The 23,101-nt window shown below is 44.2% G+C and overlaps 1 protein-coding gene across 4 annotated transcripts in view; it reads right to left on the bottom strand.

Moving 5' to 3' along the window:
- The window catches only part of LOC147025038 (extracellular calcium-sensing receptor-like), a 208,286-nt gene that overhangs the window by 116,668 nt on the left and 68,517 nt on the right, over nt 1-23,101 (bottom strand). The window contains exons 4-5 of one of the 4 annotated variants that reach the window (XM_085885586.1): nt 1,897-1,924; nt 1,422-1,707 (exon numbers count right to left, since the gene is read on the bottom strand). In XM_085885586.1, the coding sequence (XP_085741712.1) occupies nt 1,422-1,707; nt 1,897-1,924 (314 nt within the window). Of the gene's footprint in view, nt 1-1,421; nt 1,708-1,896; nt 2,383-9,824; nt 9,936-23,101 lie in introns of those variants that run through there. The other 3 variants (XM_085885585.1, XR_015059321.1, XR_015059322.1) reach the window with 3 other exon arrangements.

Genomic DNA, 23,101 nt, shown 5'->3' with positions numbered 1-23,101 from the left:
TATGACCCCATTCTTTGGGGTAAATGCCTCATACACACAATGATGCAAACGTTCATTCGTCATAATGTAAAACAATACAAAGTAAATTGAAGGATCAAGAAACCAAAAGCAAACCTGCCACAAGCAAAACTAGCAAGTGGAGGGAAACAAAAGATTAATATGAACGAAGTGTTTAGCGAAGAAAAAGGCTAAACGGAGAAACACAGCAAGTAGTGAAGCAGGCCCAAAAACCAGGAAGTCCTGAACAGGCCTGCAAATCACTTACTGTGCGTGCTCTCTTTCTCTCTCCTGACTCAACAAAGAAAGGAAACACAGGGGAAACCTTCACACGCAAACAAGGATGCAAGGGGAGCGAAAAAGGGGATAGGAAAAACACCAACACGACACAGCACTCACAACTTCACTCGCACAGCCGCCATGATGAGAGAGAGAGAGAGACAGACACACAGACACACAGACAGACAGACAGACAGACAGACAGACAGACAGACAGACAGACAGACAGACAGACAGACAGACAGACAGACAGACAGACAGACAGACAGAGAGAGAGAGAGAGAGAGAGAGAGAGAGAGAGAGAGAGAGAGAGAGAGAGAGAGAGAGAGAGAGAGAGAGATTATCAATTCCTTTTTTGGTGCAATCTGTGAACGGAAAAGGTGATGAGGTGCCAAGAGTTTGTGGAAGTTTATCTGCGTTGTCAGTGCATTTGACCATTTTTATCCATTTGGTAATGCCCTTCGTTTACGATATGCTCCTCAGACATTTTGAGCACTCTCAATTTGTACGATGGAGGTCACATTCAGAACAGTTTTGATCATCTTTCTCAATTACTCCATCATAAAGAGTTTTAAACATATAGGCCGATGGTCAACCACTCGACATTGTTTATATTTTCATTTAACTCTTCTCTGATGGTGTGGAAGTTGTCTGATGATGTTGTTTTGCTTGATATCGTTCCAAGGATCATCAGATTTTGCAAATTAACGAAATAGACAACATTAGTAATTATCTCAGATACCTATATTGTTAAATAATCATTTTGTGTTCAAAAATTTAACCCACTTGTTGCCCTCTTTCACGAGTAAATTTTCAAAATAAATTTAAATCAATAAGAGAAGCTCAACAATATAAAATAGGTGTTGTTTATCAGGTTAGGACATGATTGCATAAAGGAACGGCTCATGTGCAGTATCAAAATATTTGGGGCAGGGTGGGAGTGGGAAGGGGGGAAGGGTGAAAAAACAAATAAACATGATTGCAGTGAAGATGCAACATTGAAATGCCAAGGATGCAAGAGGGCTGACAGAAAACTATAAGCTTGAAAAGCGATGGATTGTTTAATTTACTCTAAAGCTTCAATGTTCTTTAAAAAGTTTTAAAACAACATTTTAATGCATTGAAACAAAAATACTGGATCTCACCTGAGGAAGGTTAAATAATGTGAGAAATGGACTCAAAAACGTTGCTATTTCTGATGAATATGGTCCAATCATTACACTTGGCTTGCACAAACTTTCGGATTTATTTCCTAAAAAAATGTTTTCTTGCAACAACCTCAAGCTGTTTTCCAAAGCAATTGGTATTTTTAAACAAGAATCGTAAATATCATATGTCAATGTAATGTTTGGAAGAAGATCATTCCTTTCGTTTATTTCTTTGATGGCATACTCCATGGTGACAGCCCATTTTAATGCCTGATGAAACATGCTACATGGAACAAACGTTGTTTCAACGTTCAGATTGGTATTAGGAATTATGGACGATCGTAATATTTTGGCATAGTACATCATCATAATTATTAAACAACTGTCAGACCAGGCATTGACCACATGCATTATGAAAAATCGAGCAATGAGGAGAATTGCTTTCATCATGTTAATCATACAAACGACTTACCCAGTACAGTGTCGATCCGCAGGCATCTCTGTGAAAGACAATTCATCAATCGCCAATGAATTCCCAATGGGAAAAAATCCCACAATGAAAAATACTCTCTTGGTTGAATCGTTCATCAATATTTCCGCACTTTGAGTATTGCAAGTGTCTGAGTTTGCAGTCGGCAAGTTACCGAGTAGAAATATAAGCATCATCATCATGATTATGGAATATAGTATCGACATGTTAACTAAAATTTGCCTTCATGCACAATTCATCCTGAATTGTCAATTCTTCCTTGAATCGACAGAATATATCATATTTCCAGTATTTTAATATTTTTGATTCAGTCTTCAGTTTGATCCTTTTCAGCAGTACCTGCCTCGTGTTGCTCCAGTAATGCTGTAAATGATTCCGTATTGTATTTTTTATGCTGTCTTTCATGTATTTTCTCATTGCCAAACAATGATAAGGATAATTGCATTGATTAAAAAGGAATGTGATGCTGGAGGTGGGGGAGGGGTGGGTGGTGGTAAGAATAATTATTTATGATTAAGTAATATCCAAATCCATTATGTATTTCAGAAACAGTTGTACATTCATTAAATTCATCTTCAATTTCACTATTCAGTTGAATTCAGTTGATTGGGGGTGTTAATTCCACAAACACGACCAATGAGTAATAATTAGGTTGAGCAACGTGAATTAATAAAATCTTGCTGGGAAGGCTTGTTTTCAGAAATGCCCCAAGATCCCATATTTATACTTTTTATATAACTGTACTCCTTCCTACAACTTACTGACTGAATATTTTTTCCTTCAATTTTTCTGGATAAAAAAACATCAAGCACAGAGATGAGCGAGTCAGTCAGTGACAAAGGGTTAAAAAGGTAACTTGATGACAATGGAGGAGTTGGTCAATTGTTGTTCAACAAGCAGTAATATGAACAAACAGGAAAAGAGGTGAGAGAGGAAGGGAGTGAAAACAATAACCTCCAGTTAAAAGGGTTGGGCTAGGTATAGTGAAGGACAACATCCAAAAAGTAATATCAATGACTTTTGTTTTTCTCATCATTCTTTCCCCCACCAGAGGAGAGGGTATTGCATTTGGAACCGTTTGTTTGTATGTAGGTTTATTTATCCACACAGAACATGAGTATGTGCATTAATTACATTAGATCCTTGAGAATCCTTAGACCTTTGAAGACACTAAGACTCTTTAGAACTTTTGCAACGCTGAGACCCATTAAAACTACAATGATCCCAAGGACCACGAATACTCACAAAGATCTGAAGATCCCTAAAACTCTTAAGATCCCCAAGATCCTTAAAGACCCCTAAAACCCTCCGGAGCCTTTAAAACCTGAGCAACATTTGAGACTCCGAAGACCCTTTAGAACCTTTATAACCCCAATACCTTTTCGAACTATAAAACCCCTTAAAACTCTGGAGACTCCTAAGACCCCAAATACCTTTTTGACCCCTAAGACCCTTTATAAGACCCTTTGGAACCCTATTACCATTAAAGACTCCTAAGAACCTTTAGACTCCAAAGATCCTGAAGATCCTTTAGACCCTTAAGACCCATAAGACTGAGCTTGGTCTTCAGTTTCAGCCACTGTAAGACCCCTAAAACCTTTTCGACACTTAAGACCCTTTATTTCCTTTTGACCCCTAAAACCCTTTCGACCCTTCACATATCCCTAAGACTCTATAGACCCCCTAAGATATTTTAGACCCCTAAGGCCCTTTGAAGACCTTATAGACCCCTGATATGACTAGCTTCCCAAATGGATCTTACACTAATATTAAATCTTATAAGTTTTACCTCTGTCCGATCTTTAAAACATCTTTGAAGAGTTGTTATTTCAAATGGTTTTGTCTCGGTGACATCTCCCTCTAATCCAATTTTCTTCTCATTTCTCTTCAACTTTCTCTCAATGTTGTTTACGTGTTTTTGTGATTGTAGGTGTTTTTTTAATAACTTTATTTTAAGACATGCTAACAACAGACATCACAATGTTTTGTTTCTCGTTCAAATGGAGATATATGGATTCAATGCCCAGAACCCACGCCCGCAGTTCCCACAATTTCGGGTGTGCTTATTGCTCTTGGTCGACCCATGCTTGTGTGCAAAGGGACCCTTGCCAGCAAAGGGTTCAGTGAGTTCAGAACTCGCTGCAGCTCCAGATGTGACTGAGGAGGTGGCAGTTCCAACATGACTTGCACCTTGTCTTCATCCAGGCGAACCCCAGCAGAGGTGAGGACATGATCCATGTATTTTACCTCTGCAACCTTCCACTGGATGTTGTTTGGGGGTTTTTTTCTGTCGTGTCTGACGTTTTTCTGTCGTGCACCGCCCAATACCTTGCGTGCGATGGTATTGTGCTCAGTCGGGATGGTTGCAGAAAGAATCATGTCATCTGCGATGCAGAAGACCCCATCAATGTCTCCAAATATGCTCTCATTCCTCTCTTGGAGAAGTTCACTGGCTGATGTCACACTGAGCAGGAGATGGTTAAAACAATGACACCCTAGAAGAGAATTAAAAGTGCACTTGAGGGCACTCTCTTGATCTAATTGAACCTGCCAGAAAGAGTCCTTTTGGTCAAATATACTGAAGACCTTTCCGCCGAGCTGACTTATGACTTCATCAGAAACCTTTCAGAAATATTTATTACTCGCAAGGTACCTGTGTGGATGGGTGAGACGCCAAAATCTCAAAATAATAATGTTTTGAAAAATTGTATGAAAACTTCCACCCACTTTCGGGATGTGCAGGGACCCCAAAAAGCTGCACAGAAAATTTGATGGGGACGGCCCCAAAACTGTGAGAGTAGTACTGTATAAAATCAATGTACTTTTACTGATGATGATGGAGCTTATAACAATGGTGATGGTGTTGGCTGGGGAGGGGGGATTGGGTCTTACGTGCCATGGTGAAAGAAATGGGTCATTCCAGAAAAAATAGCAAAACATCTCAGGTGAACATGGTGTGATGTTGAAGGAAAACTCGAAACACGGATAATGCTGAAACCGCAACTGTTGACCCCCCCCCCCACCAATGTGTCTACACGTAGACAATTTAATTCACTCCAAAACTTCTTGATAGATTGGTTTCTTTGTCTTTTTTTCCATCTTTGTTAGAGCACCACAGTATTCAACCTCATCAGTCATGCTTCCCACACTGGCTCTGCAGAGAAAGTCTTCAAAATAATTATTTAATGCACACCTTAGATATGTAGTAGCATTGCTTCTTCGGTTTCTGGTCTGTCTGTGAGCTTCAGTGTCTCTTGCCTGTTTTTCCTTTCCAAAGCTGGAACTTTTTCTGGCCTCTCTGTGAGTTTCAGTGTCTCAGGCCTGTTCTTTCTCTCTGAAAAGATTGTGTGTGCAAATATTCTGTTAATGGGGTGGAGTTCAGGATAGTAGAGTAAAACTATTAGAAGTCAGGAAGGTAAACCTTGAGAGTATGAGGAGAGAGTTGGGTGATGTAGATTGGGAGATTCTAACAACAGGACAATCAGTATCAGAGAAACGGGAAACCTTCAAGGAGCAAATGTGTACAGTGCAGAGTAAGTACATTCCAATGAGGTGTAAAACTAAAAGCAGAAGTGGCCAGGGTGGTTGAGTAAGGAATGCTATTAAGGAGAAGCAGAAGGCATTTATTCAGTTTAACATAACAGGAGTGGAGTTTGATTTATATCACTATCAGAGTAAACAGAGGCAAGTTAGGAAAATAACTCGGCAGGCCAAAAGAGAGTCTGAGAAGGACATGGCTAAGAATGTTAAGCATAACAACAAGGTATTCTTTAAGTATATCAGGGGAAAAGAACAGGTGAGGACCAGTGTGGGCCCATTGAGGAATAGCACCGGGAGAGCGGTGAGTGAGGAAAGTGAGACGGATGGCTTATTAAATGGGGTGTTTTGCTTCAACTTTTACAAAAAAAAAAGAGTCAGGTGAATTACCAATTGCTGAGAGTATCTTATCAAGGAGATGAAGAAAGGCTTTTACAGAAGATCCAGGTTGGAGTGGAGGAAGTAATGGAACAGGAAGTAACCCAAGAGTAGATAAGGCTCCGGGTCCAGATAATATGCACCCGAGAGTGTCGAAGGAGGTGGCTGAGCAGGTAAGCGAGATGTTAACAGATATCATTACCCTCATAACAAAAGCGCGTAAAGGCCCGGTCACACCTTGACGTTTTAGCCAGCGATGGCAACGTATTAAAATGTATGTAAAACGCTGGCTTACGTTGAACTTTTGATGTTTTTTTTTTTTAAAGATTCGGACGTATTCATAGCGACTTGGTCTTACGTATAATGCATTGGTAACGGACACAGGACGTTTCGTTGTGTTATAGATAACTTATACCAACGAATGCTGAACCTGTTGTCGGCCTACACAACCGATGCCCAACGATAGTCTAACTTAGGCATAGCGCGTTGCACGCATCGCCGATGATGTCGTGACGTAGCCTATTAAAAGGCTGACGCACAACGATTCGAATCATAACTGCCGTAGAAATGGAAGTGTCAACATCGCGGTCACACCTTGGCGATCTTGCCAGCGTATGCCGACCTAAGAAAAATGTGTCTAAAACGTTGGGGCACGTCAAATACGGTATGAGTAAGTTTGGTATACATGAGTAGAACGCTAAAGTACGCTATCATACGTCGTAGTAAGTAGAGTACGTCAAGAAATTTTAAACATGTTCAAAATTTTACGACGTACTCGGCGTATGACACACGTTCCGCATGCGATGGGGATAAGTTTTACACACGATATGTGGACGCTTACACACGTCCACAAACGCTACTAAAAGCTACTCATAAGTCGAAACACGTCGCGGTAATGTCTTTTTTACGTGAAACTTATTTCTAACTTATGTTTGACGTGCTTTGAACCAATTCTTTACGTAGTCCCAACACACATCGACGTATGTAGACGTATTCCAATGACATCTTCCGGTCGACAAAAAAAAAAAATGAACGTGTTTCTAGCTTACAACTGCCATATAAAGACGTGTTCCCAGCGGTTTTGGGAATTTGTATATAAAAATGGTGCTCATAAAAGGGGAACCCAACAGTGTTTTTGAGTCCTTTTTGAGTCGATGTCCATGTAAGCAGTAACAGTATCAGTATCAGTATCAGTATTAGTATTAGTATTAGTAGTAGTTTGTTCATGTTGGCAGTAGTAGGTGAGTGTGAGGGGGAGGGTGTGGGTTATGATGGATCGTCCTTGCGTTTAACGATTTCACGATTTAAATGATAAACTCAACGATTTAAATGGCTGCATCTCCACTATTGAAAGTAGACGCTTGCGCTCAACAATTGGATATTTTTTACACTCAACGACTTTTAAACGGTACCACTCAGCTATTTTCATTGTTTACAATGAACGATTTAAATTGCTGTGACTCGCCTTTGTTTTTTGACGCTGGTGCTCGGAAATTTTAATCGTTTCTATTGAACGTGATAAATCGCTCAAACCCCACTATTGAAAGTAGACGCTTGCGCTCAACAATTCGATTTTTTTTACACTCAACGACTTTTAAACGGTACCACTCAGCTATTTTCATTGTTTACAATGAACGATTTAAATTGCTGTCACTCGCCTTTGTTTTTTGACGCTGGGGTTTTGAAATTTGAAGCGTTTCTTCTGAACGTGTTAAAACGCTCAAACTCGACTATTTTAAATAGACGCTGCCGATGGACAATTGGAATCATAGCCAAGACATCGAAATGTGAACATCCTCGTCATGCCGAAGAAAAGTTTGAAGAATGCTGCAAATAAGTGTCCTGGCCGTGGCCGTGGACGCTGACGCAAGAACGATCCATTATACCGACGTCTTTCAGCCTATGAGTAACTTAAAAGTAACGTCTGTCGATGTGTGGCAATGATCGCGTAACGTGCCAACAACACGTTAATCATAGGTTAGAAATAAGTTTCGGGTACGCTAAACATTACCTCGGCGTGTCTCAACTTATGATTAACTTACAAGTAGCATGTGTTGACGTCTGTCAACGATCGCAGACCGTGCATACAACCTGTGGCCAGCATAGCGGAACGTGTGAGTCATACGCCAGCATACGTCGTGAAATTTCAAGCATGAAAAAATTTGAGGTCAACCAAACGTACAACGTTTAAAGCCAACGTACAACGACGTATGGCAGTGTGTTTCAGCGTGCTCTCAATGTTATCAAAACTTACCCATAACGTATTCAACGTGTGCCAGCGTTTTAGAAAAAAAATTCAAAAATCGGCATACGTTGGCTAAAACGTCAAGGTGTGACCGGGCCTTACGTTTCATCAACGAATAAAATGACCATTTTATTCGTTGATGAAACCAATTTTGTTCCAATTTTGTTCAAACCTGACACAAGCACTGTACACGATGGCATACATTTCCTCCTAACTTTCTTTTGTGATATGATCAGAGACGGCTGACTGGTAGACTGGCGGCTATTTAAGCTGGAGCTAAATAGGGGCTAGCCCTTTAACTCCGTGCAGCAAAATTACTGAAATAATGGGGGCTATGACATTTTATGTCTTTTTCCTTGTTTTACAAAGGAGCAGATTTCAGCTTGAAAACCATTTTTCCTCTTCATTTGCTTTGTGTTCATGACATTTACTTTTTTTTCAGATAAAACACTATTGCACTGCATTGGTTTCTATAATAACATGCTCTAATGCTTTTTCTTAATAAGGATTTCTCATAATGTTTCCAGAAAACGAAAACTCATGAGTTCCAGGCTCGTGTCTCAACAAGTTGCATACTGTAATGGCCTTCGTAGTTGCTATTACTCAGATAAGCAGCAATTTTGTAAGACTTGTCATTTCTATTCCCACCAGGAGCCACGCCATGCCGTACATATTTACATAGATTACTCCCCCCCACCTTGAACCGAAAGGACTGTGAATTATTTTTTGCTGCCTAAAAACCTTTCAGTGCACACAACGCGTACAACCACCAATTTTCAACTCATTCCATCCAGCGATTCAGAAGTCAAACAAACCCACAAATATAAACTTCTCTCAGATTATAGTATAATTGTTTTGAGAATCTTTTTAATCGTTGAAGCCATGTACATTCCATTTCTATTTTAGCCATTGCAATTGAAAATCTACAGAATTACTAGTTGACAGTTTCAGAAGGAAAAATAGTTATGGAAATGGAGTTGTGGAACAAATCTGATTTAGAATTTATGAAGATACACGTAGCACTTGGGAAAGAAAATACAAGCCAAAAAACCGAAGGCAATGGTGATTATAGCAAAGATTTCTGTAACTACAGCAAACTTGCCTCGAGTGCTGTTGTAAGCAGGCAAAAAAGCCAGAAGCACCATGAGACAAAATAGGATGCTGAACCTGATGAACTTGAGGTCATTTGTATTAGCAATGTCCTTAGGTGCATTGAAGGCAAGAAATAAACAAAAAAAGATCAAAATTCCTAAGTAAACAAGAGCACAGACATCCCAGATTGATGATGTTCCACCACACTCTAAAACGATCACATCCACACGAACTTCTGTATTCCTCACAGGTCGAGGTTGCCCCACTAATGCCCAGATTAGACATAAAGTAAATTGTGGAGATACACAAAGTGCACCAATTGTCTGCAGTTTACTAGAATTATCACAAGCAGAACATAAAGTTGGTGAAATTGTCGTTAAGTCTTTGGAAATGATCAGCTCAACTGTCATAATAAGCACACACACAATGGCAAGGGTGAAGATGGACAGAGTAAGAGGATGGCGAAGTTGGCACAGGAACTCTGTCGGTTGACCAACAAACGACATGCTACTCATAAAGCACCCTTCAACAGCAACAAGCATGAATAAATGAATCAAAAATTTTTTTGATTTCATAATATTTTGTCTCCAAGACTGAAACAGCAGCCCAGCTGCAATGAAGGTCGTTGCAATTCCCAATAAACCAAAAGACAACAGAGGGATTGCAAATGGATCTGAAAAAGTGAGGAATTCCTTGGACATGGGCACACAGGCAGTTTTTTTCTGATTGGACCACAGATCCTTTGAACATCGAAAGCAGTCTGATGAATCTGGAATTTATGAAATATGGTAGAGGGGAATATATCATCTATACACAAGTAAAAATTATTATAACAGTTTTTATAAGAATAATTTTAAATTCATGTAACTTATGCTATTGGTCAGAAATATTGAGAGGGGAGACATGTGGAACTTGGAAGATGCCTTCATGGCTCCCAAGGTTTACTTCCAACAACTCCCAGCTACAAAGTATGTACTAATCAAGAACGAGAAAAGTAGCATCTTGCTGTTAACCACATCAACTCAACGTTCAAATTTTAATCGCACATCATTCTTTCTTTAAAATATATCCTCACACTTTCATCCCATGTTCGTCAAAACGCTGAAGTGCCATTCCTAGTTCAACCACAGGTGAACTATCCCCGTATTAGTTGCAGTGGTTTTCAGAGAGGGCCAACTACCTTCTCAGGGTTACTTGAGATTGGCACAAAATCCTGCTTTTGAGCGGCATAACTAACGCATATCCCGGAAATGAAGAAAGATACCGACGCATTTGTTAGAAGGAAGTCAGGCAGTAATAGTTGTGACACTAAGCCTGGAGTTGGCTTAAATGTGTTAATGGTATCCTGTGTCAGAGTGGCGACCTGTCCAGGATTGTGCCCAATAGCCAAGGAGACTGCTTAGGCAGCACCAACGCTCTGCACAGAGTATGGTCCTGATGGAAGGATGGCCTTGAGTTTGAGCCCCTGGTGTGTTGTTGAAATAACACCGGATGGGTTTACTCAGCCTGCCATCCTTCTGAGGTTGGGAAAATGAGTACCAGCTTACTGGTAACAGGAGCACTGCATCAGTGGTACAGCTGTGCTTCCAGAAAATGATACACCCAGCACCCACATGCTGCATATGAAGTAAAGGGAAGTTACTATAAATGGGAATTGTTAAGAAAAGTTCTAAATTTCACAATGCCAGACTTTAATTTGCACAATACAGTATTATTCCACATTATCTTCAGAAATGGACATGATCAGGAGATCACAAGTGTTTACTTCTGATTTTTGCTTTCTTAATCTGTTGTGTAAATAGTGTTTTTCCTCTTCACAACGCAAGTTCATTGTATAAAAAAAAACAAAAACATGAAAAATTCAAATTTTCTGATGCTGAATATAATTAGAATTTGATAAAAGAAGGTCTTATACTATATTACATGAGATATCACGAAAAACGACAAAATATAAATTCAGCAAATTAGGTCACTCAATTTTTCTTGGGGCGAAAACGTTCAGCGACTCCTGTCCTGTCGTACAATAATGCTCCATCACACACCAAGTTATTGTCTATTTGGGCATTCCATGTCCATCTGCTTTATTCTTGTTACTTTCCAGATGGAAGATTCACAAGTACGGTGTTTTTTGGTTTGTCTAGTCTGAGCAACTGCTCAAACTCCTGGGTGGTGTATGGGTAGGGATGGCTTGTCAATCATCTTTGTTTTACACCATCACCTTCTTGATGTTTTTTAATCAGTGTATTTATATTGGTCTTTAGTCGTCGATATAATTTGATGTCTCGTGTGATATATATATATATATATATATATATATATATATATATATATATATATATATATATATATATATATATATATATATATATATATATATATATATATATATATATATATATATATATATATACCTTCGGTGTTGAGACAAGGAAACAATGTCATGCATTCAATGGCACCGACGAATGCTCAACTATGGAGAAAGTACCTCTTAGCTTCAATCATGCCTACTGTTACGACCTTGCCCTTGCGTAGAGGGCCCAGGGTACCACCTATTGCTCAAGATGGGTTTACTCCAGAAAATGATTGACATTCTCGGGAGACCAATACGTACCCCATGTGCGGTCACACTGTATCAGCAGTCAGATGCGACCGAGCGACGTTAACATCCTAATGCTGATGCCAATTCACACCCCACACTGTTCAACACAGTATCGTGTGCAAATCGAAGAATGCAACACAAAATTCAAAACATAAATAAATGCAAATGTTTTACTCAGGACAAGAAACACAGGGTATCTATACCACCAAGCAATGAATAGACCATGTCACAAAACAACAACAAAAATAAAATATATTCAGCGATAATAATTAAGAGATCGAAGGACAGACAGGCGCCGAGACAAAATCGAAAAGACAGACAATTCCACGGCCCACCAGGTATTCCCAGCTAATCCCAAGGGGGGAGGGGGGGAGCAAAATAACAAAACAATATTTGCCAAGATATATAGAAAATAAAGTGTAAAGGAGAAATGTGAGGGGTGGAAGGGGGAGAAGAAGAAGAAGAAGAAGAAGAAGAAGAAGAAGAAGAAGAAGAAGAAGAAGAAGAATTCAGGCCTGTTTAAGTTGACGTTCCATCAACGGCCTTGCCCCAGCCACAGGTGACAAGGCTGACACTTCACCACCACCCCTCCCTCTCTCTGGAGGGGTTCTCAAACTTCGCCAACGAACAAACTGGAGCAATTCCTGCAACACCTTGAAGCTACACGTTGCTTCAGGTCGACTCGGATGACACTCAGGAGGAGGAAACGCTTCTGCTTCCCCCTCTGACCGTGTCCCAATGAGGCTCTCCTCTGCCTGAGTGTCTTCAACACAGACAGTGCCTCCAACAGGCGGCCCTCAGTGGGATCACTCCAATCCTCAACGAGGTCTTACAGGGGTCTTACAGGCCAGGTCTCTCATCACGCAGGCCAGACGCACGTCCTCCATTCATTTTCCGCCTTTATCTCTCCCTCTCTCCTCGCACTCACCTCTTTTCCCGCTGCCACGGCTCTCACTTATTCTTCTTTTACTCTACATCCCCTTCTTGAAAATCCACACAGTACCGCGACATGAGATAATGTGGAGGCCTCGAAAAGAAAATGGAAAGAGAAAGGGAAGAAAGGTCCTGCAGCAGAAGGATTAAAAACAAAACAAGAAAAAAATATGGAAGAAAGAAACCCATCTTGAGAGCCACAGCAACCTCGGCGCAACCGATACAATACCCCCCCCCGCCCCCCGTGAATGGTAACACTGCCTTTGAGAGAAGCTCTGACCATGTTCTCTCAGATTTCGTCCTCTGATGAAGAGTCGAGAGGGCTACAACATAATGCGGGCTGTGGGGTTTCACTTACTGAGGCTATGGATAAAACAAGGACATCGCAAACTACAACACATCTACGAGGTTCGTGAGATACTAAAACAAAAGGTGCGAGCGAATATGGATGGGTCCCTCCTCCAAGTCCTTTACAGAATGGTGGCGAATCGGGACATGACGATACGTGAGTCCGTTTCACTTAAACACACCAGGAAACTACACAAGTTATGCAACGATGATTTCACTTGCCATACGCGAACCTCTCACTGAAGGTGTGGTGCAAATTTTAAACGTACACACAATGGCGCTATCAACCGTTAGGTGATAATCTTGTCCGGTGAAAGGCTCTATGTCCAGTGACCAGTGAAAGATATGGAAATGTCTGTACGACAAAAGGCCTGGACGTCAGTGTCATACTGGTATCCATCGCAGTTGCACGGATCGTTGTCAGCGTGGAGTTGGCCATTATGCGACTTTCCGCTGAGGAGAAAGTTCCCATTACTAACTGTGCCACTCATACTATTGAGACTTTTCTACACAAGGGCAGACCTGTCAGTAATCTCTCCGCTCGTGCACCGATAAATATCTAACCAATGATGACCACCTTTGTCGTTTATACATCAGACGCACATTCTGTCAGGAGGTACATCTGATGTATAGTTGACGAATGTGGTCATCATTGGTTAGATATTTATCCATATGCCATCCTGATGAGGGCAAATAAGCCTGAAGTCCGGAGAGGTGATTCCGTTTGATGTATAACTGATGTTGACCACATAATCTTTGTCTGTGAACAGACTCACCGGGACAAGGCCTCTGGATTGGAGGCGACGCTTTGGTGTGGACTGTGTCCAATGGGGATTGGCGGAGTGCTCGTCACACACCACATGTTTCGATATATATATATATATATATATATATATATATATATATATATATATATATATATATATATATATATATATATATGGTAGCTCGGTACCCATGCTATGCATGGGAGGGGGCTGATGAGCCCATTCATAAAGGATGTCATGAGTGGAAACCCTCACATAATTTCCTCATTCTGCTTTAAATTCAATCTCTCTATATTATCATTCCAATCACAAACTGGAAGGGCACTCAGGAGAGCACATACTTTAGTCATGCAGTGCCAGATTGCTTGATCCACGAGGCCCAATACATTTTTGCAATATCATGCTATATATCGTTTTTGGCCTGATCTCTTAATGGTGAAGGTCAGGTCAGGTATGGGAGCATGTGCCAGAACAGCGCGTCGCTGCGTCCACTTTCCGCCGGTACTCCAGGGGCCTCCGTCTGGCCATCCCCCAGGCAGATGCCAGGCCCATCCCCATCTCCTTGAGATGATGGTCAACCTGCTGCAACCATGAGGCACGTGGTCGGCCCACTGGCCTCCTCCACTCATGAGACTCCCTCGCTGAGAGAATCTGGTGAGCAGGATCAGCGTCAGGAAAACGAGCCACATGTCCATACAGCCGCAGCTGACGCTCACGGACTATGCAGGTAACAAATCTCATCCGAGTCTCTCTCAGCAACCGCTCGTTGGACACAAAATCCGACCAGCGATAGCCAAGGATTCTCCGAAGAGACCTGGTACCAAAGGAATTAAGTCTCCGTCTCAGATCCTTGGTCAAAGTCCAAGTCTCGCACCCATAGAGCAAGACTGGAAGTACCAAGGACCTGAAGACTCGGACTTTCGTCCTCCCGCACAGGTACCGGCAGCGCCACGCCCCATGATCCAGTGAATCCATGACTCCCCAGGCCCGACCCAGACGTCTATTGACCTCCGGCTCACAACCTGCGGAGACATGAATATCACTGCCAAGGTAAGTGAATCTATCCACGACCTCAACATCCTCACCACAAACAGACACAGACAGGACAGCAGCATCCAAGATGTCACCGAAAGCCTGGATCTTTGTTTTGACCCAAGAAATCCGTAATCCCAACGGCTCCGACTCCTCATTCAGCACCTCGAGGGCCCCCAAGAGGATGTCTAAAGTCTCCGCAAAGATGACTGCATCATCTGCAAAATCAAGGTCCGAGATCTTGACATTTGCCAAACGATGCACCATAACTTGATCTCTCCGACATCCTCCCAAAAATCCAGTCCATACAAGTGCTGAAAAGTGTGGGGGCAAGTACACATCCCTGACGAACTCCAGTAACAACTGGAAATAAGTCAGAGGCAGTACCACCACACTTCACAGCACTCTCAGTACCAGAGTAGAGTTCAGACATCAGATCGATCAGTTTCGGTGGCACCCCACGAAGACCAAGAATCCTCCAGAGGACATCCCGATTCACCGAATCGAACGCTTTACAGAGATCAACATAGGCTGCAAGCAGCCCCTGCCGAAACTCTCGTCTGCGTTCAGTGAGGACACGAAGAGCAAGGATACGGTCAATCGTTGACCTCTTTGGTGTAAAGCCTGACTGCTCTGGACGCTGGGTGCTCAAGCAGATGGTGGCGAGACCCTATCAAGAATTATCCGAGCAAAGACCTTGCCCGGCACTGAGAGCAGCGTCACCCCTCGGTAGTTGTTGCAGTCTTGGCGATCACCCTTCCCTTTCCAGAGAGGGACAACAAGGCCCCTCTTCCAGTCAGTTGGGATGATGCCTGTGTTCCAGGCAGAGCACAAAACTGCATGCAGCAGCGAGTGCAGCATTTCCACCAGCCTTGAGAAGTTCAGCATGGATGCCACAGATCCCTGGAGCTTTGCCCCGTTTCAACTGGTTCACCGCAGCCCGTGTTTCCACAAGCGATGGTGGACCACAGTTGATTCGAGGATCAGCAACAGGGATTGTAACACCCTTGACGTCCAACTCGACAGCTGGGGGATCAGCCTGGTACAACCGCTCAAAGTAACCGGCCCAGCGGGCCTTCACTTCAGACTCCTCTGTCAAGAGCCTACCACTCTCTGCTCGAACTGCAGTGCTCCGAGGGATGGGCTTGGATGAACGTAATGCGCGAATTCCCCTGTAAGCGGGACGAGAATCACCTGTCCACAGGTGATGCTCCACCCTCACAGATTCCTCGCACATAGGCCTCCTTGTCCACCCTCAGTGCACGTACAGTTTTACGCCTCAGCTCCCTGAACAGCTCAGCTCTGCCATTCAGCCTGGCCCTGCGACTCTGGTCAATGGTATCCAGTGTCCCTTGAGAGACAAAATTCTTCTTTGCCCTGCGGTGAACTCCAAGGCATCCACCGGCAACATCAAGGACGGTGGTCTTGAAGGTGCTCCACAACTCTTCAGGACCCCCCAAAGCACCCAGACCCCCCAAGTGTCCACTCAGCCTGTTCGCAAACTCCTCAGCTACTCTCTCATCCCTGAGCTTGGCAACACCAGCCTAGGCTGGGATGGTACCATTCTCCAGGATTTAAGGTGCAGCTTTAGAGTTGCTACAACAAGCCTGTGGTCAGTATTGAGGAACTGAGCACTCCGGTAGACCCTGCAGTTCTGGATCATCCTCCAACGACCGTCAATGAGGACATGGTCAATCTCCTTTGCCACACCGCCAGCGTTGGAATACCAAGTCCAGCGATGAGCTTGCGGGCGCTGAAACCATGAACCAGCCACCCTAAGTCCATGACTTCTTGCAAAGTCAAGGAACTTAGTGCTATTCTGGTTCATAGTTCCTGACCCATGGGGACCAACACACACCTCATAACCATCCCTATCAGTTCCAGTCGATGCATTGAAATCCCCCAAGACTAGAAGTGTATCTCGTCTGGGGCACTGATCAACCACAGACTCGAGTGTGGCGTAGAATGCATCCTTCACGGTAAGATCACTCGCCTCAGTCGGAGCATAAATAGAGACCAGGGAAATGACACCTAAGGAGTGACGAATCCTTAATCTCATAATACGCTCGTTGACCGGTGTTACCTCAATTATCATTGGGGTCAGCTTATTGGCCACAGCTACAGCAACTCCTTGGGTATGGTAACCATCAGAGCGACCAGACCAATAGTAGGTGTAACCACCCACCATTATCTCGCCGCAATCCGGTCTCCGAACCTCAGAGAGCTGCAATCCCGATGTCCAAACGCTTGAGCTCAGATGATAACAGAGACAGGTGATCATCCTCTCTTAGGGATAGGACATTCCAGGCACCCACCCGAAGGGACCGCCTCAGGTTAACCCAAGGAGACCGCCGTCTGGTGGACGACACCTCAGCACCACTCCGACACACTCTCCCGCAATCTGACCCAGGGATGTTACCCCGTGGTTTCCCTCCTATCAAAGATTGGGGGTCCCGAAGGCTTTGCCCCAATCCCATCATCCGGTGAGCTGCCCTGCGAAGGGAAGCTGCACAGGAGGTACTCCCACGGAGTGGGTTTTCAGATTTTTTTGCGTTTTTGCGTTTTGCGGAATGAAGCGTTTTACGGTGGCTGGAGTGCAAATCCTGCCACCAACCTCCTAATAAGAAGTAACCCAACTGCAGGAGGACGTCCGCAGACACAGTTGGGCACTAGATATGGATGGCCGTTGGCTCACAAGGAGCTCCTCCGCCCTTTGAATGGTGAAGAATCACTTTAAAAATTAAATAACTCTCGTATCCGGATCTGGATTCCGATCTTCATCAAAGTCGAATTGTCCTTGTCTTCCACCGAACATGTCCACAAAGTTTCATCTGAATCCGTCCACAACTTTTTTAAATATCGTGCTATGTATCGTTTTTGCCCCGATCTATAAATGGTGAAGAATCACTTGAAAAATTCTAGTAACCGGACCAAAATATAAGCGTTCATCCTTGTCACACACCCAACCTGCCCACGAAATTTCATCCGGATCCTTCCACAACTTTTTGAGATATCCTGCACACAAACAAACAAACAAATGAAATTGCTCGTTGAGCAAGGAATTGCCGGAATAACTTTTCTCATATCTCCATGATCTCTGGAAAAACAAAAACCTGGAAATCAGTTTGGTTCTTATAAGTCGATAGTGTGACTGTTTAATGAGTTGTAGCACTTAGTTTGGTCATGATCATAACTTGGAAGTCAATGAGACTTGAAATGGCGTTTTTATCGCATATTTGAAAGTTTTGACCCGACCTCCCTTGACATTCGACCCCCGACCGCTAAGAAGGGTGTTTGTGTGACACCCCAATGAGACATATGGTTGGATGCAGTATTGGAAGATGCACATTTTGGATTTGGTTTGAAGTCGATACGACCACTTTAGCAGACGTTATTGCGAAAATAAGAATTTCGGTTTTTCGTGACCTTGACCTTGACTTTGACCTTTGACCAAGATTCACCCAAAACGACAAGGGTCTAAGTTGGACCATGGCCGACGTCTGTACCCAGTTTGGTCATGATCGCTGAAATGGTGTGGCTGCTGCAGGGTAAACAAACACACAAAAAAACAGACAAGCTGGTTGGCGGCGATGGGTCGCCGAGCATGTAAACGATAAGATATAGAGCAAAATCGATGTCATATAGCGGATAGAGAATCACCTTAAGATTATGCATATCAAATCTCATCCAGTTCCATATCCTGATAACTACTCGGTATCCATTTGAATGAAAAGTGTTATGATGATATGCTAGGTGGTCATATTTTGGACCATGAGCTGTGTGTTAATCAGCTGTTGGGATTCTAACCTTGCTTGTAATTGTGTATTATTCAAACCTTGCTTTAAAATGATGCTTTAAATGTTCCAGGCTACCAATGTTCCATAGCACCCACTGTTTTTGGACAGCGCCCAACTGTTTCTGTTTCTTGGAAACTAAGCTCTTATCACCCTTCCTGTTGCTCTGTGGTGGTGTGCCCTTAGTGCGACCTTGGAGAGAACTGTGGAACTGTTCCTTCAGTATATGCTGCCCACACATTCCTATTCTCAGTGATCACCAGAGTTTTGCCTTTGTTATCAGCAGGTGCTAGTGAAGGAGTGTAGGAAGCTTGGAAAGTTGTTAGTTTGCAAGACTTGCATATCTGAGAGTTATGTAGGCGGCTTGGAAACTGTTGGGTTGCATATCTGAGAATTGACCAATTCAACTTCCCTAGGGCCCCGAGGGAGGGGGGAAAGAAGCACACTGCCACATTTATTTCTTTTATTTCTTTGTTTCCTTATCCCTTAGCATACACTTTTAGTCCACACCCAGTTTTGCTTTTGTGTGATTATATATGTGATGGTTTTGAAGCATATTCTCAATGTGATTCGGGGGAGCCTGACTGAAGGGTCACTGAGTCACATTCCGCATGCGTGTGGTCTTCGGAAATAAAACGTGTAATTCGAGGATCCTCATCTGACTGTCATCTTACTCGGCCGGGTGGAGAGTCATAACAATTGGTGACGAGGATGGGATTTGACTGATGCTGGTGGTGTGGACGGTGGGACTCCACTTGGTGTACAGCGATCGCAAGGGATCAGCTAAAAGGTACGTGACGATCGCACGTAGGGCACCTAAAATAGGGAGCCCCAGTTAGGCGAGCGCTGTACACTTGGTGGGTTGCGCCCTGCCGGACGCAGCTCCAGGATCTGCTCGAATCAAGAACTGTAACGGTAAACACACATGAGGTGATTCGAATGCAGTTTGTCTGAAGAGCACAAAGGGGGAGGGCTGTCAGGCAGTGTTTGTAGAACTGGTAAGGGTCGAGGATAAAGGTATCCGTGTGAAATAAGGAGGAAACAGGTTGGAATCCTGTACCATAGAGAGGGAAGGTTAGAGGCCTTCATTGGGTTTGAGGCTATTAGGCGGCGGGTCGAAAGGGATCTCGGTCCCGGTGTAAAAGGAGAAACGATTTACAGCTATTAGGCGGCTGATTGAAAGGGATTTCGGTCCCGGTGTAAAAGGAGAAACGATTTACAGCTATTAGGCGGTTGATAAGATAAGAACAAAAGAATGGGGAATAAATCTTCAAAGAACGAGAAGATACCAAAAGGAACAACATTGAAAGTTATCAGTGACAAATATGGAATCGATAACGTAAAGGGAATACAGGACTGGGTGAAGTGGACCGCGGGAAGAAAAGATCCCTTTCCGCTGACTGGATCCTTAGATCCAAAGATATTAAACACAGTGAGTAATGCGCTGATAGAGGGCAAAGCAGGAGGCCCGAAACAAAGTGGACCACACTGGAAAGCATTGGCCACGTGGCTAATGGAGTCGCAAGTTGAGACAGAGCATAGGCGACTCGGACTAGAAGGGACTGTGAACCAACGAAAAATACAAGACGAGGAACGACAAGGGAGACTAAAACAGGCGCTAGACCAGCTAACGGAAGTTAAGACACAGGGAGAGGACAAACAGAAGGAACTAGACCAAGTGTTAGCGCAGCTGACGGAGGTCAAGATACAGAGTGAGGAGAGACAGGAGAAGTTGAAGCAGGCGTTAGCACAGATAGCAGAAATCAACGACGACGTGAACCGAAAGACGACAACCCGACTTGGGACAACAAAAGGAATTTACCCCGTCTTAGAAGGGGACGGAGCAAGAGGAGGGACCGACATTCACCAGTTCCCCATGATACAAGCAGCAGGGGGAGATTGGGTTTGGAGATCATGGACCCCACAAGACATTAGGGGAGTAAAAGCTAGCATGGAAGAATGTATAAAGAAAAACCCAAGAAGGGCAATTCAGATATTACACGACCAGATAAAAATGCAGGGGGCAACCAGGACAGACATAGGGTTTATCTGCACTGCTGTCCTGCCCAGTGCGGTTTGGAGCCGGCGTGCGGCAGCCTGGAGTGTAAAAATGGAAGGAGAAGAAGATACCACCTTAAACCGATATTACCCAGAGGGAGCCGACCGGGATGCACAGGCAGTGTACAGGGGAAGAGTACAAGCCCTGATGGAAGAACTTGCGGCAGAGATGGCCCCAAGGGTAATGGATTGGCAGGCAATACAGGATGTCACACAGAATCCCAAGGAATCACCTGGGGAGTACAAGGCACCACTGTATGAGCAGATCGAACTGCACTCAGGATTTATTAACATCGCACAGACGCCCCTCCATTTCCTGAACACTATGTTTGTAGATGGACTGTGTGATGAGGTAAGGCGAGAGGTGAAGGCGGACATGCCAGGGTGGAAAACGGCTGACGTAGATGCCGTGTTTGAAAGGGCAAGACAGGCTTGGCAGACTCTAAGAGAAGAGGAACGGAGAGGAAAGAAAGATACCAAAGCTCTAGTTGCAAGAAACCTCGAATTGAAAAGCCGTAAATACGAAGAGAGGGAAAGCAGGCCTCACTGGGAAAATCCAGATTGGGAACCCCGGTATGAAGCTGAACGGGACCAGCGGAGACCTTGGAACCGAGAGAAGGAGCCGCAAAAACAGGGAGAATGCTTTAACTGCGGTCAATCCGGGCACTGGTTTCGGGACTGCCCGGCACCGCCTAAACAACGAGGCTGGGGCTCGCGGCCACCACAACAGCAAGAGAGACCAACGGCGCCCCCTAGAGAATATGAGAGGAGAAGGGAGACAGCAGGAAGAAACTATTGACATGAGGACACCGTGGTGGCTCCGCAAAGCGGAATGTAAGGGAATTGACCACGACCTTAAACGTAGAGGGGAGACAAGTAACATTCCTGGTAGATACAGGGGCCACCCGGTCAACACTAAAACAAGGAGCGATCTCAGGAGAGAAGAAGAAGGAGACAAGAACAAGGAGAGAAGAACCTGCCGCTCTCAGGTGAGTCAGTGAGTGTGGTGGGAGTTTCGGGACGGAGAGAGGATATCCCGATTTCGGACAAATTACGAATTGAAGTAGGTCCCCTGCGGGGAGAACATGCATTTTTGGTAGCCAAACACACCCCGATGAATTTGTTAGGAAGAGATTTGTTGTGCAGAATGGGATGTACCATAACATGCAAGCAAGACGGAGTCTTCATAGATGCTCCGCTGGCATTGCAAGAGGAAGTAATGACCCTCATGATGACCGAACTCGGACCGGTAGTCTATTGGTTGCGGGTTGTGTCACAAGAGGGGAGAGATAAACTGACTAGGGATTGGGAAAGTGCGAAAAGATTGCGGGACGTAGAGGAAAGGTTGCGTGGCAACGACATTGAATTGAAAGAAGTGGAACTGCCTTTGCACTGTACGGTCTATTATGACGAAACAGGGCAGGATTTTGATTACTCGGATAGAGTACATGAAGAGTACGCTACCACACGCACTTTAATGACAACCACTCTGTGGATCGGAAAAGAGGGAGCGGCAATGGAGGTGGAGCTAACTGCCAAGGAACGTGAGCTAATGAAGCACAGAGAAGGACTTACCCCGCACGTCTCAATGGCGGTTGGTAAAGGTCATAGTGCCGAAGAACTGGGAAGAATGCTGACCAGGTTGAGATGTGCCTCGGAACCATCAGGAAGGGATAGTGAAACCCAGAGCACTTTACAGGCCAGTCGACGGGGAGATGGATGGAAGGTATGCTTACCTGATCAGATTTTGTCATGTATGCTAGAAAGACATGAGATGAACAGCGAAAGGCCCCGCCGCCAGGCCAACAGGGAAACGAGAACGGAGGAAAGACTACAGGAAGTACCTGTTGAATTATGTACACGACATCCGAATGACGTGGGCAGAGTGCTAGCCGCAACGCCCGTGTCTATCCAGATAAAGGAGGGGGTACCCCTGCCTCGAGTGGCTCAATACCCGTTGCGCAAAGAGGCAATAGAAGGGATCGCTCCGGTGATAGCATCATTACGCGACCAAGGGGTGATAATACCTACTAAGAGCCAATGTAACACACCAATCCTGCCGGTGGAGAAGCCCGGAGGAAACAAATGGAGGTTCATACAAGATCTGCGGGCAGTGAATAAGTGTGTGAAAGCGTCCTTTCCCGTGGTGCCACACCCGGTTACGATACTGTCAGGGGTGCCGTCCACTGCGACGCACTTTTCCGTGGTAGACTTGTGCTCGGCGTTCTTTAGCATACCGCTAGCCAAAGAGTCGCAACACTTGTTTGCCTTCAGCTACGACAGACAACAATACACCTGGACTGTACTTCCGCAGGGGTTCTGCGATAGTCCAACGCTCTTCTCGCAGGCTCTGAAGGAGGACCTGGAGGACATAGAGCTCCCGGAAGGATCAGTCATGATACAA

The sequence above is a fragment of the Eptatretus burgeri genome, chromosome 6 (assembly GCF_056783735.1).
Source record: "Eptatretus burgeri isolate ZD-2024b chromosome 6, Ebu_testis_v1, whole genome shotgun sequence".
Classification (NCBI taxonomy): domain Eukaryota; kingdom Metazoa; phylum Chordata; class Myxini; order Myxiniformes; family Myxinidae; genus Eptatretus; species Eptatretus burgeri.
Note: the sequence above shows the minus strand (reverse complement) of the source record. Positions and strands in the feature narration are given on the sequence as shown.